The 14,018-nt window shown below is 57.0% G+C and overlaps 1 protein-coding gene and 1 long non-coding RNA gene across 3 annotated transcripts in view; both read left to right on the top strand.

Moving 5' to 3' along the window:
* The first annotated feature begins 2,074 nt into the window (after positions 1 to 2,074).
* The window catches only part of FBXL7 (F-box and leucine rich repeat protein 7), a 364,287-nt gene continuing 352,343 nt past the window's right edge, over positions 2,075 to 14,018 (top strand). The window contains exon 1 of one of the 2 annotated variants that reach the window (XM_072825064.1): positions 2,075 to 2,218. In XM_072825064.1, coding sequence (XP_072681165.1) covers positions 2,182 to 2,218 — 37 coding nt within the window. In that variant the 5' untranslated portion in view covers positions 2,075 to 2,181. Of the gene's footprint in view, positions 2,219 to 10,607; positions 10,766 to 14,018 lie in introns of those variants that run through there. The other variant, XM_072825066.1, reaches the window with a different exon arrangement.
* On the top strand, positions 7,256 to 7,942 carry LOC140632746 (uncharacterized). Its single transcript, XR_012030440.1, has 2 exons — positions 7,256 to 7,470; positions 7,784 to 7,942. It is a non-coding gene; the product is annotated as an uncharacterized lncRNA (long non-coding RNA).

The following is a 14,018-nucleotide window of genomic DNA, read 5'->3' as shown; positions in this document are numbered from 1 at the left end:
CAACGGGCCTCGAACGTGCCTAGAGACCTTAATTTCAAAGTTGATAAACGTAGTTAGTCATTCAAGTGTACTTTTCACTGTTAGCTCTGCTCTGGTATTAGAGGCCCCAGGAGGTAACCCAACCAAAAAGGGGTGACAACGACTCCAAGATGAACAATGAACAGGTCCAGAGGGGCAGCGGCCTCCTCCGCGAGGAAGAGAGACCTGAGAATCTCAATCCACCTGCCATTGGCCACCTGGGTAACCCCAGATGTTTAAACTGTTGAAGCCTCAGTTTCTCCTCCTGTCAGTATCCTGACCTGTAGATCTCAAAAGAAGGACTGAGAGACCAGGAAGACAAGAGCCTGTGAAAAAGCAAGTTGCTAGCTAGACAGCAAATATCAAGAAGACCTTCCAGTGTTCCACTGCTTTTTGGTGGCTTTATGCTCAAGTAAGCCTCCAAAACGACTAGATTCAGGGTAGCGCCCCAGATGGTGATGGAGAATCACAAAGACCAGGTGAGCAGAAACCCACTTTGGATGAAGATAAATAGGGTAGATGTCAGCTTGTTTCGAGACTGGGTCTGTGCTTTCAGGTGGAGTGTCTGAAAATGCATGTAAGTCTTCCACATTTTTTAACACCCATCTCTCTTATTTAGGGTTTGTGACACAGGTGGTTTTTTTTGTTTTTGTTTTTGTTTTTTGCTGCTGTTAGTTTTTTGTTTTCAAAGATTTTTAAAAGTAAACTGGGCTTGAATTTATAACCCAGAGATCAAGGGTCACATGTTCTACCCATGAGGCCAGCCAGGTCGCCTGGCCAAATTTTTAATTAACCCAAGGCTATTGGGAAGCACATATTATCAGCCATGCAGAATGCTAGGTTCTACATGTAACAAGACAAATTGAAACGTAGTCCTTAATATGTGAATAGAGCAGTTTAATGTTAACAGAACAACACAAAACCATTTAAACCTGTCCTTGAAAATAGATGAATTTATGATATTTTTGTCAATAGGTGATTTCTCCTGCACCATAAGCCTGGATTTTTGAATTCTGAAATATGTTTTATCTTGTCTTTAAGAAACTTGTTCTGAATTTGAGGGAATCACCTAAGTAGGACCCTAATTTCTGCCTGTAGCTTGACAGCTCTTTAAGAAATAGATGATCAAAAAAAAAAAAAAAAAAAAAAAAGAAATAGGTAACTGCAAAAATCCCAGTTCTCCGTGAGGTTATTACACATGCCTCTGCGTTGTGCGTAGATATTCTGTATCACGATGTAAGTTCAACTTAATTTAGAACAGGTGACAGCTCTCAGGAGGGACGGGCTGAGGCGTGCGCCGCGGACGCCCCGGGGTCGTTACGAAGATGCAAGATCCTACAATTGTCGGTATTTGCACGCAAAGGGAATAGGACCCGGAGAGGGATTTCCTCTTTCCGTCTGCAGGAGGCAACACCGAAGGGCCCTGTTGAAGCTCTCCCGGGGCCCCGAGCATCTCCCGGAGGGGCTGTGACGTCTTACCCGGAGGATCCCGGCACCAACCGGGAGGAGAGGGAAAAAAGAAAGTCCTAGAGACGGGGAGAGAGCACGCTTCCCGGCCCAGAGGGTCCTGGGCGTTGGGGGCCCGGCGGCTCCCTCCGCCCCCCGCGCGCGCACGCACCTGACCCGGGCGGGCTGCGGCTTCCCGGGCCCAGCGCCGCGCCCCCCGCGGGGCCTCGGCGGGGCCGCAGCCCGAGCCCCGAAAAGGCGCGCGGGCCCTTTAAACGGCCGCGCATCCCGGGCCGGCCTCCCGGGCGGGGGCGCGGCTGACGCGGGCGGCGGAGGAGGCGCCAGGCGCGAACAAAAGTGCGGCGGGCGGCGCGGCCGCGGGCCCAGTGCGGCTCCTCGGGCTCCCGCAACAAGTGGGGCGGCCGCGGGGCGCGGGGCGGGGCGCCGGAGGCGGCGGATGGGGGCCCGGAGGCGGCGGCGCGGAGAGCCTCGGGGCGGCCTCGGGGCGCGGGCTCTCGGCGGCGCGGCGCCCGCGGGCCCGGAGCGCGGCTTCTGAGCGCCCCGGGGTCCCCCCGCCCCGCCCCGGCCCGCCCCGCCCCGGCCCCGGGGGATGCGCCGCTGACCGCCCCGTCGGGCCGGCCTCCCTCCGCCGCAGCGCGCAGCCGGGGCGCCCCCGCCATGGAGCGACCGGGGACCCGGCGGGCCTGACGCCGCAGGATGGGCGCGAACAATGGCAAGCCGTCCGGCAGCGAGGGTGAGTGCGCGCCCGGCCCCGCCCGGGACCCCCCCCCCCCCCCCCCCCCCCCGGCTCCGTCCCGGCGCCCCACGGTGCTCACCCCCCGGCGGGCGCCGTGTCCCGGCCGCCTTCTCCCGGGGGCGCCCCGAGGATGCTCGTCCGCCCCGTCGGGCTCCGGAGCGCCCCCCCCCCGGGATGTCTCGGGCGCCGCGAGGATGCTCCCCCCGTCGGGCTCCGTCCGGGGCGCCCCGAGGATGCTCCCCGCCCCGTCGGGCTCCGGAGCTCCCCCCCCCGGGTTGTCTCGGGCGCCCCGAGGATGCTCCCCCCCGTCGGGCTCCGTCCCGGGGCCGCCCCAGGATGCTCGCGCCACCCCTCCCCGTCGGACCCGGAGCGCCCCCCGGTTGTCTCGGGCGCCCCGAGGATGCTCGTCCCCCGCCGGGCCCCGCGCCCCGGCTCGTCTGGGGCGGCCCGAGGGGCGCTGTGCCGCGCGTGGGCGCACGTGTGCCTCGACGTCCCTCGCTGGCGCCGGGCGGAGGAGGACGGCCTGGCGGGGCCGGTGCGGGGCGCTCCCGGGACGCCCTGGGCCTCGCGGGCAGGCGGCCTCCCCTCCTCCCGGGCCCGAGCGGCCGGAGATGCGGCCTGTCAAGTGCGAACTTGCGAGTCGGGAAACTTGAAGCTCCGCCTCCGCGGGGGACGGGGACGGGGACGTGGGGCGGGCGCCTCCCTCGCTCCTCCTCCGCCCGCGTGGAGCCCGGGGCGGGGGGCTGGCCTCGGGGGGGGGGGAGGGGAGGGCAGGCGGGAATGCGGAGGGCGGGGCGGCCTGCGGGGGGGCGGGAGTGCACGGGGATGGGGCGGCCTGCAGGGAGGGGGGGTGCGGGGTGGGGAGTGCAGGGGGGCGGGGCGGCCTGCAGGGTGGGGGGGTGCGGGGTGGGGAGTGCACGGGGATGGGGCGTCCTGCAGGGAGGGGGGTGCGGGCTGGGGAGTGCAGGGGGGCGGGGCGGCCTGGGGGTCGGGGGTGCGGGCCCGGCGCCTGCCCCTCGCCTGCCCCTCGCGGCCCCCCCCAGACGTGACCGCAGGCCCGACCCAAGCATCCCCGCCCAGGGCGACCTTTCGTCCCGCCCTTCCTCTCCGCCCGCTGCGCTGCGGTTTCCGCGTGTGTAAGCTCCTTATCCGGGGCGGCTGCGGGAGCCGGACTGTTTTCTTTCTTTAATGATTTCATTAAAAAGTTAAAGGGCTGTCTTCATGGATGGCACCTGGGGACCTGTGCCAACAAGGATTCCTGGAGAAGCCCGGACACGCCCCAGAACTTGCCAATGTCCTGAACACCCGCGGAGAAAGGCCAGGGGAGGCCCTGCTGGAGCCCGGAGCCCCGGGGGCACGGGCCGCTGCTTGCACGGGGGCGGGGGGCACCCCAGAGGCTCCCCTGATCCCCCGCAACTTGTTCCCAGACCCCAGATCCCGGACCCTACAGTGTGTGCTGCAGGACGACTTCCTGTCTGAACCGCGGGCTTCCCAGCCCCTGGGAGAGCGAGGAGACCGGAGAGCTAATGACCTCCAGCTGTTGCCGTGCATGCTGCTACCTCTGCGTTTTCACTTCAGCTCCAGTGAAATTTTACTGGGATCAGATTTAGATACACTGTGGAACTTTTTATAGGGAAAACCTCTTGGGCTCAGCTGATCCGAGGGAACCAATAGGAAGCGTGGGGTGGTAACCGAGCTTTGGCTGCAGGGACACACTGTGCTTGGATTTCAGCTCCCCTCAGATGCTGGGAGATTCCTCTGTGATCAGCAAAGGAAAAACTGGAGAAGCAGAAAGAACCTGAGCTTCAGAAGATCTTTCCTTGGCCCCCACCCCCGGCTACGCTGCCTTCTCCCAAATAGGGTCCTAATGTAGGTTGGGTTGACCCTTGAGCAGTGTGGGCCTTAGGGTGCCACCTCCCCATGCGGTTGAAACTGGCCCCGGAGCGGAACCGCTCATGGCCTGCTGTTGACCCGAAGCCTGACTGAGGGCATAGACCGGTGATTAACACGTATCTTTTTTTTTTTTTTTAAGATTTTATTTATTCGTGAAAGACACACAGAGAGAGAGAGAGGTAGAGACAGGCAGAGGGAGAAGCAGGCTCCATGCAGGGAGCCCGACACGGGACTCGGTCCCGGGTCCCCAGGATCAGGCCCCGGGCTGAAGGCAGGCGCTGAGCCACCCGGGCTGCCCGACACGTACCTTATATGTCGTATGTAGTACGTGCTGTATTTACAGTAAAGTGAGCTAGAGCAAAGAAAACGAGAAAAAAATATAATTGAGAAAACCACAAGGAAGAGAGAATAGACTTACAGTCCTGTACTGTGTTCATACAAAAATTTACGTATAAATGAGTCCACGCAGTTCAAACTGCGGTTGCTCAAGGGTCACCTGTACTGGGTATCAGTCACCTTCCTCACAGTCCCCACCTGTGCCAAATATATGCAAATAAGCCTGTGGGAATTCGGTGCCCTCGTCTAAAACACCAGAGTTCAAAGAACCTGAAATCAACCCTTCACACGTCATATCTCTATTAAGAAGACTGAGAAGTAAGACGGTTTTAGCAGATTTAGTACAGTTAGGTCTGGTTTGAAATCTTCACGTAGGTCGTAATTTCAAACCGGACCTGAGTTGTCCTAAAGGGGGGAAATGATGCACATCCATCGGATGTAGCGATTGCTCGACTCTAAAACGTAGGGGTTTGTGGAGACTTTGACAGTCTGCTCCGTAAGTAGATTCTAGAGCTGAGACCACCTGAATTTTTGCAAATAGTGTTGAAATCTCCAGAGGGCCTTAAACATTCAGTATTTCCCATGTAACGGTACTTTCGTATGTAATCTTCCTTCCCCTCGCTCCGGGAAAGCATCTTTTTCATTAAAACAACGAGAATTCTTCGTGAGGCTCACCTTCGCAGGTGCAGCAAGGACGGGGATTCCTCTCCCGTGTACTCCAGTGACCTCAGCGTCACCTTGGAGCTCGCTAAAAATGCAGACTCTCAGGTTCCTCCTCGGACGGAATCCGTTATCACGCACAGGTTAAAATCTGGGCAGGTTCTTGTGGGCAAGAGCGTTCACCGGGGAGCCTGGAGATTTGAGTCCAGCTTCAGTTTAGCTACTGGGACGTTCCTTGCTCAGTTCTCCGGGAACCAAGAAAGACCTGAATTCAGTCCTCTTCTGTCTGCAGAGAGGAGGGGAATTCCTGACGGGCCTTATCTATCAAGAACGAACTCTCCCGCCCTCGCCATTCCTTTTATTTCGCTCTTACGGAGCCTTAATGGGCCACTTAAGGGAGATTAGCCTGGAAGTGGAAGGTCTGTCCTAATAAGTAGAGAAGGGAAGACTCCTGTTGCCATGACATCCCGGAGCGCTCCTTCCTCCCGTGGTCCTCATCCCCCTTCCCCTCCTCTCCGGATGCAACCAGTCCTGAAATCCCCGCTTTTCTCCCTGAACTCAAGGTATAGGTAAATAATGGGCGTTTTCAAAGTTTTTTTTTTTTTTTTTTTTTTTTTTACAGCATGTGGCACAGTTGACTGTGATAATCCTGTAAATCTACATTGTGAACATTCTTTAACGCCACTCGGCGACGTAGAGACTACCACGTATTTGTTCCGCTGAATACTTACCGGGTCTTCAGGTTGGGGGTTTCCCTTGTAGCCCCTCCCACCGCTCCCAGTTTGGATTTCGCTACTGGGACAAGCCATCACACCTGATCTTTAGACTTCTAGAACCATAAACGAATACCTCGGTGGTTGGTGTGTTCTGGTAAACTCCTTTAGGGAAAAGTCTGGTTCTTATTTTTTTTTTTTTTTTTTGTCTCTGTCTTCGTCCACAAGGTATACGTTTCAGCCCGGGTGTAGAAGCCTGGAGAATGAGTTGGAGTGGAGCGAAGGCCTCATGACCATCAGCCTCGACTCCAGTGAAAGCCCAATAGACAGATCTCGGTCGAGCAGGAGGCGGCAGGCTGCTTTCCCTGCCTCCGCGGTGTCGGGCCTCCCCCTCTTGCCCAGGGGTCTGCTGCTGTGTGTTCTCTGCTCCCGCAGGTCGGGGCTGGACCCAGCAGCTCCTCGGCCAAATCCTGGGTGTTGTGGGATTGGAGCTGAGGGGGCCACAGTGATGGGTGTGACCCTTGGTGGCTCTGCTGCTCTTTCGGGCCGCGCGGAGAGCCGGGCGCCTGAGCTCGTGCGTCGCCGCTAAGCCATCAGCACCGTGGGAAGCACATGTCGGAGTGATGATAAGGGCGGCTGGTGTTTGCTGAGCACCCACTGCGACCGGCGGTGTTCCTGGCTGCTGGCAGCACCCTCGTGTGCTCCCGTGACAGGTCTAAGGGCTGGGCTCCTGGAGTCCTCGCTGTGCCAGTGGGAGCACGGCTGCACAGAGGACCGTCACTTCCCGGGTCCCGCAGCTCGTACACGTGGAATGGGGGCCCACGGGACCCACGAGTCCCGAGTCTGTCTCCGCTCAGTCGTTCATTCCTTCATTCCCCTAATGTGTGCTGATTGCGTGTTCCTTCCCGTGCGCCAGGGGCTCTCCTGGACACTTGGGATGCGTCAGCGAGCAGGTCCAGCTCGTGTCTTTGTCAGTCGTGTGTGTGTGTTGGGACGGAGGGAAGTGGGACGGTTTACAGGTGCGCGCACACACAGCAGGTCGGCAAACCACGGGATGCCGTCTAAGGGGCTCAAGTCCTTGAATAAAACCATCAGATTATTGGGGATTGGGAGGAACAGGGGTGGTGCTTCGAGTTGGAATCCCAGCCGAGGGCCGGTTGCAGGGCTGCAGAGACCAGGGCTCGCGGGAGGTGAAAGACCGATCCTTGGGGAGCCAGGGAGCATGTCGTCGGCCGCTGGGACCACCGCTGCCCAAGGTGAAGTCTGTCCCGAGGTGCTGGCTGGAGCGTCCTCTGTCCGTAGCTGCGGGACAGTCCGTTCTGGTCGCTGGGCCTTCATCTGTGTGTTTGCCTGGCGTCTTTGCATCATCTTTTATCTGATTATATCAGATGGTTTGCGACTGCTTTTGGGCGCAGGACGCCTCGGACAGGCCCTGGGTGGCTGCGCAGAGGGGACATGGCCTGACATGCCCGGCGCGTGACGGCCACTCCAGAGATCTCCCTGATTCTTAGAAGTAGGTCTTCATCTTTTGCCTCAGGAAGTAATTCCATTGTGCTAAAAATCAGAAGATGAACCCCGGTGATCGCACTGTTGGGTCAGGTCGATGCATCGGTGCAGCCGAGAGCAGCTTCGATCCGCCGCGGGAAGGTATTTGCAGCCGCTCGGGGGTCTTGAGCGCCTTTAAAACGAGAAGCGGAGAGGGGGCTGCCCAGGAGCCGCGCGGGAGGGGCCTCTGGGGGGGCTCGAGGGTGCCCAACCGCCCCAGGCCTCCCGGGTGGGGGCGGCGCCGTGCGGGGCGTGAGCTGGGGGGTTACTGCACCCGCCCAGGCCGCCTTGCCCCATGTCCCGCCAACATTCTGTCCCGTGAAGCGGCGTCTGGGGGCGGAGGGGCTCTCGTACGTCCCCGTCCCCCCCCCGTCATTCATCATTCCAGGTGTCTGTGTCACGTTGATGTGTTTAGGTCTTAGGGAGAAACCTCTGCGGTGGCTCAGTGGGTGAAGGTCATGGTCCGGGCGTGGGACCCAGTGCAGCCTTGGGCTCTGCGCTCGCAGGGAGCCTGCTGAGATCCTCTCTCTCCTTCTCCCCCCCCCCCCCCAAGTAAATCATTAGAAAGGAATAATGTGTAGATCTTGTTCTTTCCTGGTTTCTGTGGACGTAAACTCGGGGACCACAGGTTGGGGTTGCTGGCCGCGCGGCCTGGCTCTTGGGGAGGGGAAGGCGCGGCCTGGGCCACCGAGTGGCTGTTACTTGTGCTGTGACCCTGGGACGGGCATCTGCTGGCCGGGGCTGGCCTCGGGGCACCCAGGGCCTTGGGGAGGGGCCCTCACTATGCCCGAGCCCGGGTCCGTGGCCGTGGCCCCTGGTGGGAGGCCGAGAGGCCTGCTGCACCCCGGCCCTGCGGCTGCCCGGCGTCAGCGGGAGCAGCAGGGCCCGTCGGCTCGGCTTCCCCGGGTCGCGGCTCCTTGGGCTTGCTTTGCCTTGTGGCTCTAGACCTGGACATTCAGGACGTCTGCTCGTAGCGGCAACTTGCTCCAGGACCTCGTGCAGTGGGCCTGCCCCGGGGAGTTCCGCGTGGGGGAGCCGGGCGGGGAGGCCGTGAGGACAGGCAGGGCCGAGGGGCTGGGGGCGGTGACAGGGAGGTGCGGCTGGGGACACGGCCTGCACCCCCGAAACACCTAAGGGTGCTTCTGAAGCAGCCGCAGGCAGGTGAGTGAGTCGCAGGAGCAGTAGGTTGACCGTGCGGAGAAGCTGACCGCTCTGCAGAGACCTCCCTGGTGGTTCCCCAAAATCCCCAGGTCGTGTGTCCCCGGGGGGGGCTTCCTTCCTGGGAAGCGATTCCTGTGGGGCCTGCCAGCGAGGGCCTCAGAGGTGGCAGGACGCGGGGTAGCGGGTGACCAGCCGGGTGTCGGGCGGCCCTGAGCTGGGAGGGGAGCCACGGGGCCGATGCTCCGACCCCCCCGGAGGCGGCCACTCGAAACCTCCTGACGCGAAGAACCCCTAACGGGCTCTGCGTTTCCCTCGGTAACGAGATACAAACACGTGGTCCACGTTGTCCCCGTTCCTGCTTGAAGGGGCGAGGACTGTTTCTGGAGCCCTAAATCTCTATGAGGCCCCGCAGCCCCGCGCTAGATGTGCTCATTCTATCAATTCCTATTTAAATTCGAAACCAGTAACAAAATGAAAAACAGTTGTTAACACCGCATGAACTCATAATTGTAACGTTAGAAGCCTCGAGCAACGTGTAGAAATGTTATTGAAACATTTTTTTGTTTGCTACCCTTTCTGTGGTAAATTCCTTTGCAGCATTTTCCAAGCAGATGTAGCAGTGGAAACTGAGTCGAAATTTCTGGAGAAAAATTTCAGGAATTTTTCTGGTACTTGTGGGTTGACCTTCCGGCTGTAAGGAACCCACGCCTTGGCAAGGTGGAGACGTAGGAGGGGGCTACTTCATGTGCCCTGGAGCCTGCTGGCCCAGCTGAGTCCTGGAGGCATCCGGGTTAAGGCCAAGGCCAGGCCTGGCACGTCCCGACCGTCAGCGGCAGCCCCGAGCCCAGGAGGCAGCAGAGGAGCGCGACTAGAAGGAGCCCGAGGGCCCGGAGGGAGAAGAGACATTGGGAGAGACTGGGAAGCGGGGCTCCCGTGGCCTCCGATGTGAAGAGCAGCATCAGTGGTCCACTCAGCCCCGTGTTCCCAACAACGTCTTAGCTCGTGGGACAAAAATAATTGTTAATCGATCTTGAATATTGCCAGGTTTGTTATATTTGTGCTCACTTCATAAGGAGCGGTCCGGAGGCTGAGGGCCCAGTCCTGCTGGGGTGCATGGCTGGGGAGGGGTGCAGAGGCTGTGAGGCCTGGTCTGCTGGGGTGCATGTCCAGGGAGGGGTCAGGGGACTGAGAGGCCTGGCCTGCTGGGGTGCACAGCCAGGGAGGGGTGCAGAGGTGGAGAGGCCTGGCCTGCTGGGGTGCACAGCTGGGGAGGGGTGCAGAGACTGAGAGGCCTGGCCTGCTGGGGTGCACAGCTGGGGGGCGGGGGTGCAGAGACTGAGAGGCTGGGTCCTGCTGGGGTGCACGGCCAGGGAGGGGTGCAGAGGTGGAGAGGCCTGGCCTGCTGGGGTGCACAGCTGGGGAGGGGTGCAGAGACTGAGAGGCTGCATCCTGCTGGGATGCACGGCCGGGGAGGGGTGTGGAGGTTAAGGGGCCTGGCCTGCTGGGGTGCATGGCTGGGGAGGGGTGCGGAGGCAGAGAGGTCGGGTCCTGCTGGGGTGCACGGCCGGGGAGGGGTGCAGAGTCTGAGAGGCTGCATCCTGCTGAGGTGCATGGCCCGGGAGCGATGCAGTGACACCTGTGGTCCCTTGGGGGCAAGGGAGTGCGTGGCCCTTGCCGCTGGGCCCAGGGCCTCCTCCTGCCTGGTCATCACAGGCGCGGCCAGAATTTTGACCAATCTGGGGTTCGTGTGTGGCGGGCGCAGGGACTGGGAGCGCGAGCGTGGAAGGAGTTGGCCCACGCACTTCCCGGGGCTGCCCCGGGCCAGGCTACCCTCTGCTGATAGAGCGTGGGGACCTAACAGGGAGCCCGGGGCTGCCCCCCCATTCTCGGGGCCTCGGTCCCCTCACCTGGGTGGCCAGGCACCTGCTCAGCAGAGCCAGCGGAGAACGGGGCGAGGGGGCCACGTTCTCTCTCCTCCCTAGTCTGTGGGCTGGATCCTGAATTTCCCTGTGGCCTCAAAGCCGTGGATTTGAGCGAGCTGCTAACCCGGGAACGACTCCAACAGGTACCTGAGGACTTGCCCCTCTCCTGCCAGCTCCTGGGGGACTTCGCCGTGAGCCTGTCTCTGACGTCGCTCTGCAGACTGGAAAGGACTTCAGACCTGGATCGCAGGGACGGTGGGAGGGGCGCCCCCGGCATCCCCAGTTCTCGGGTCAGGAGCCTGAGGCCTCGGCAGGTGAGCGACTTGCCCCGATTCCGCGCCGAAGGTCAGGGGAGCTCATGCCCTTGCCAGGACTCGGCCTCTGCCTTCAGTGCTAGGACGCAGTGCGACCACGCCGGGGGGTATCACAGGCTCTTGGCACCGGTTTAGGCTCCTTGCACCCCCGGATGACAGCGGGGGCCTGCGGGCGTCCGTCCTTCAAGCTCCTGTGCAGGCACAGCCTGGCTCCGAGGGGTCACCTCTGGCGCGGGGACGGCCTGGTGGCGACGGGATGGTCAGGACGAGAGTGCAGGGAGCAGCTGGGGATGAATGTTCAGGATGAGGAGCACTTGCAGGTGATGAGACGCAGCTGGGGCTCGGAGGGGCGTGCGTTCGTCTCCTCCGAGATGCTTTAGAGAAAGTTCCGTCCCTTGCCTTGGAGGTCAGAGGATCCCCTCCAAACCTGGGGACTCCGGGGGGCACAGGGTTCCTGATTCTCTTCCACCTTCTGTGTCCTTTGCTGTCGAATAACCACATTTCCCAGAGGCCTTTGGACATGGTGAGGGCCTGGGGCGCGTCTCTGGGATGAGCTGACGTCACTGAGGGTCTGTCATCGTGATGGAAATCCACCTTGTTCCTTTAGTTTTAATTGCTTTACTTTCTATTGATTGTCTCCCAGTTTCCATTTTTTTTCCCCATCTCTGCCCACCCCCATGTGACGGGACCGTAGCCCGCTCGTATAGTTCGTTCGTGATACATATTTTTTGCTGAATAATTAAATGAGCATGAATCTGTAGCCGTGGTCTTTGGTGGATCCAAGAGACGCTTATGAAAACTCTTATCATTGTTTTCAATGAATATTTCTGAGACTTTGACATTTTAACTCGGAAAAAAAAGTTTTTCCAAAGAAAAAAAAAAAAGGAAAAGAAAAAAAAGTTTTTCTGGGCATATGCCTTCTTCTGAGGATATTCATCCTCGGACCTTTATTTTTAACATCTTATGGTTGATAATAGTTTAACTTGTACATTTAAGGAATGATGAAACATGTAGTTTTTTTTCGGGTTGCTGAAGACCTTTGAAGACTTTTCAGGTTTACTGCCTCACAGTGTTGTCATCTTAACTATTTTAGGTGATTAGTATCGAATGGAACACTGCTGTGTATTTGTTGAAAGCATGATGTTTGCTTAAACTGACTCGGAAATTGATTTTATAGGACAGCTTAAGCAAATCATTAACCCAAAGACTATTAAAATTTTATCTTTCAAGTGGTAAGCCATTCCTTTGGCTCTGTGTTCCCTGGATTCAATGTTAATAGGATTATGAATCTTTTTGAATTCGTATATTGATCTACTTCATGCTGAGTGGATGTGTCTCTTTTTCTCCTTTTTATTATACGAAACATAATAGTTATTATGTGTGTCCGGCAGGATTGGAATGATGTCTTCATCCTCTGCCTCTGGCTTTCTGCATTACTAAAATCAGAAGTGAAATAATCAGTGTGAGAAAACAAACAAACAAACAAACATTATTGAGCTGTGTGTGGTATATGGATATGTACATGTACTTAAAGCTATATTTGAATAATTCTTAATTTTTTTTTTTTAATTTTTTTTTATTTATTTATGATAGTCACAGAGAGAGAGAGAGAGGCAGAGACACAGGCAGAGGGAGAAGCAGGCCCCATGCACCGGGAGCCCGATGTGGGATTCGATCCCGGGTCTCCAGGATCGCGCCCTGGGCCAAAGGCAGGCGCCAAACCGCTGCGCCACCCAGGGATCCCTGAATAATTCTTTTCTATAAATTTAGTGAAATCTCTTCTTCACACCTAGTTTTTTTTTTTTTCTGTATGTAGACAGAAATACGTATCCTGTAAGGAATTTAAGAAATATAATTAAAACGTCATTTATTTCTTTAATTTTAGGGCATGTTAGAGGAACAGGTCACCTCTAACCTGTGAGAAAAAAGAAAAAAGGTCACCATGAGAATCAAGCTAAAGAAGAAACAAATAGTCCAACATATGAGCTTTTTGGGGCATAACGTGGGATAAAGGTGGCTGTACTCTAATTTTTTTAAATTTTTATTTTAAAAGGTTTTATTTGTATTTATTTATTCATGAGACACACAGAGAAACAGAGGCAGAGACCCAGGCAGAGGGAGAAGCAGGCTCCTCGCAGGGAGCCCCGTGCGGGACTCGATCCCGGGACGCCGGGGTCAGGCCCTGGGCCCAAGGCAGACGCTCACTCGCTGAGCCCCCCAGGCGCCCCGGGGGCTGTACTTTATGGACAAGGACTCGTGATGGTTCTGTGTCCTAACACCCGCTTGGAACTGTACGTTTTAGTTTGTTTACCCAAATCTGTGTTCAGCCCAGATGAGTGGATATGCGACCTCATCGGTGGGAATTTTACACCGCACGCCACCGAGCCTGGTCGGCATTTGTTTTGAAGTGGAAGAGAGGAAATTCAGAATCATAGGCAACACTCATGTGCTCATTTTTGTCTCTCTCTCTCTCTTTTTTTTCTTTTTTTAATTTTCAAGATCAATAGCTACTCCGTTGGTTGGAAAGATTTCTGTGGTCCCGTGTGGACGGTGTATGTTGTGTAACTATTACGAAAGTGAATTTCAAGACCCGACGTTTCTGCCCTGGACATCTTACTCTTCACATTTTATTTTGCATCCGCTCTGCTTATTTAATTATATTTTAATAATTCTCTCTATCTCGCGTCTCTCTTGAAAGACCTCTCCTGTTGATTATCCTGTGAGCGTGTTTTGAGACACGGTGTCTCCTTGGGGAGTCTTTCTCCGCTCCTAAAGCCATAACAACGTGAACTAAGCAATAAAAAGCCAATTCCCTCCCCTTGGTTGTGCTTCGCATAGTCATTTCTTTGATACGGGCTAATAAAAACAGGAAAAGGATCATTTTTGAATGCTTTGGTTGGGGTTGCTTTGCTTCCAATAAGGAAAATTGCCTCACATGGGGGAGCACGGGTAATAAAGATACAGCTAAGTGAGTAATTGTGTTCAGTCTAATGTCAGAATCCCCAGGCTGCCGCCTGCAAATCTAATTTAATCTTGGGATTGCTGTGTGTCCACCGTGGTGCGTAGCTGTGAGCCTGCTGCCGCTCCCCATCGCCTCTCCACAGCTACTGAAGATGAATTTCAGATGCTACTGCAGATTTTTGATGTGGGTGGGTCCCTTCTCCCTTAGTGATGTTTGCAAGTTAACAAAAGGGCTCTGGATGTTGACCAAGAGTGAAGGATGGAACACAGTGATGGGTATTGTGGTGGCGGA

The sequence above is a fragment of the Canis lupus genome, chromosome 4, assembly GCF_048164855.1.
Source record: "Canis lupus baileyi chromosome 4, mCanLup2.hap1, whole genome shotgun sequence".
NCBI lineage: Eukaryota > Metazoa > Chordata > Mammalia > Carnivora > Canidae > Canis > Canis lupus.
This window is presented reverse-complemented; position numbering and strand designations above follow the sequence as displayed.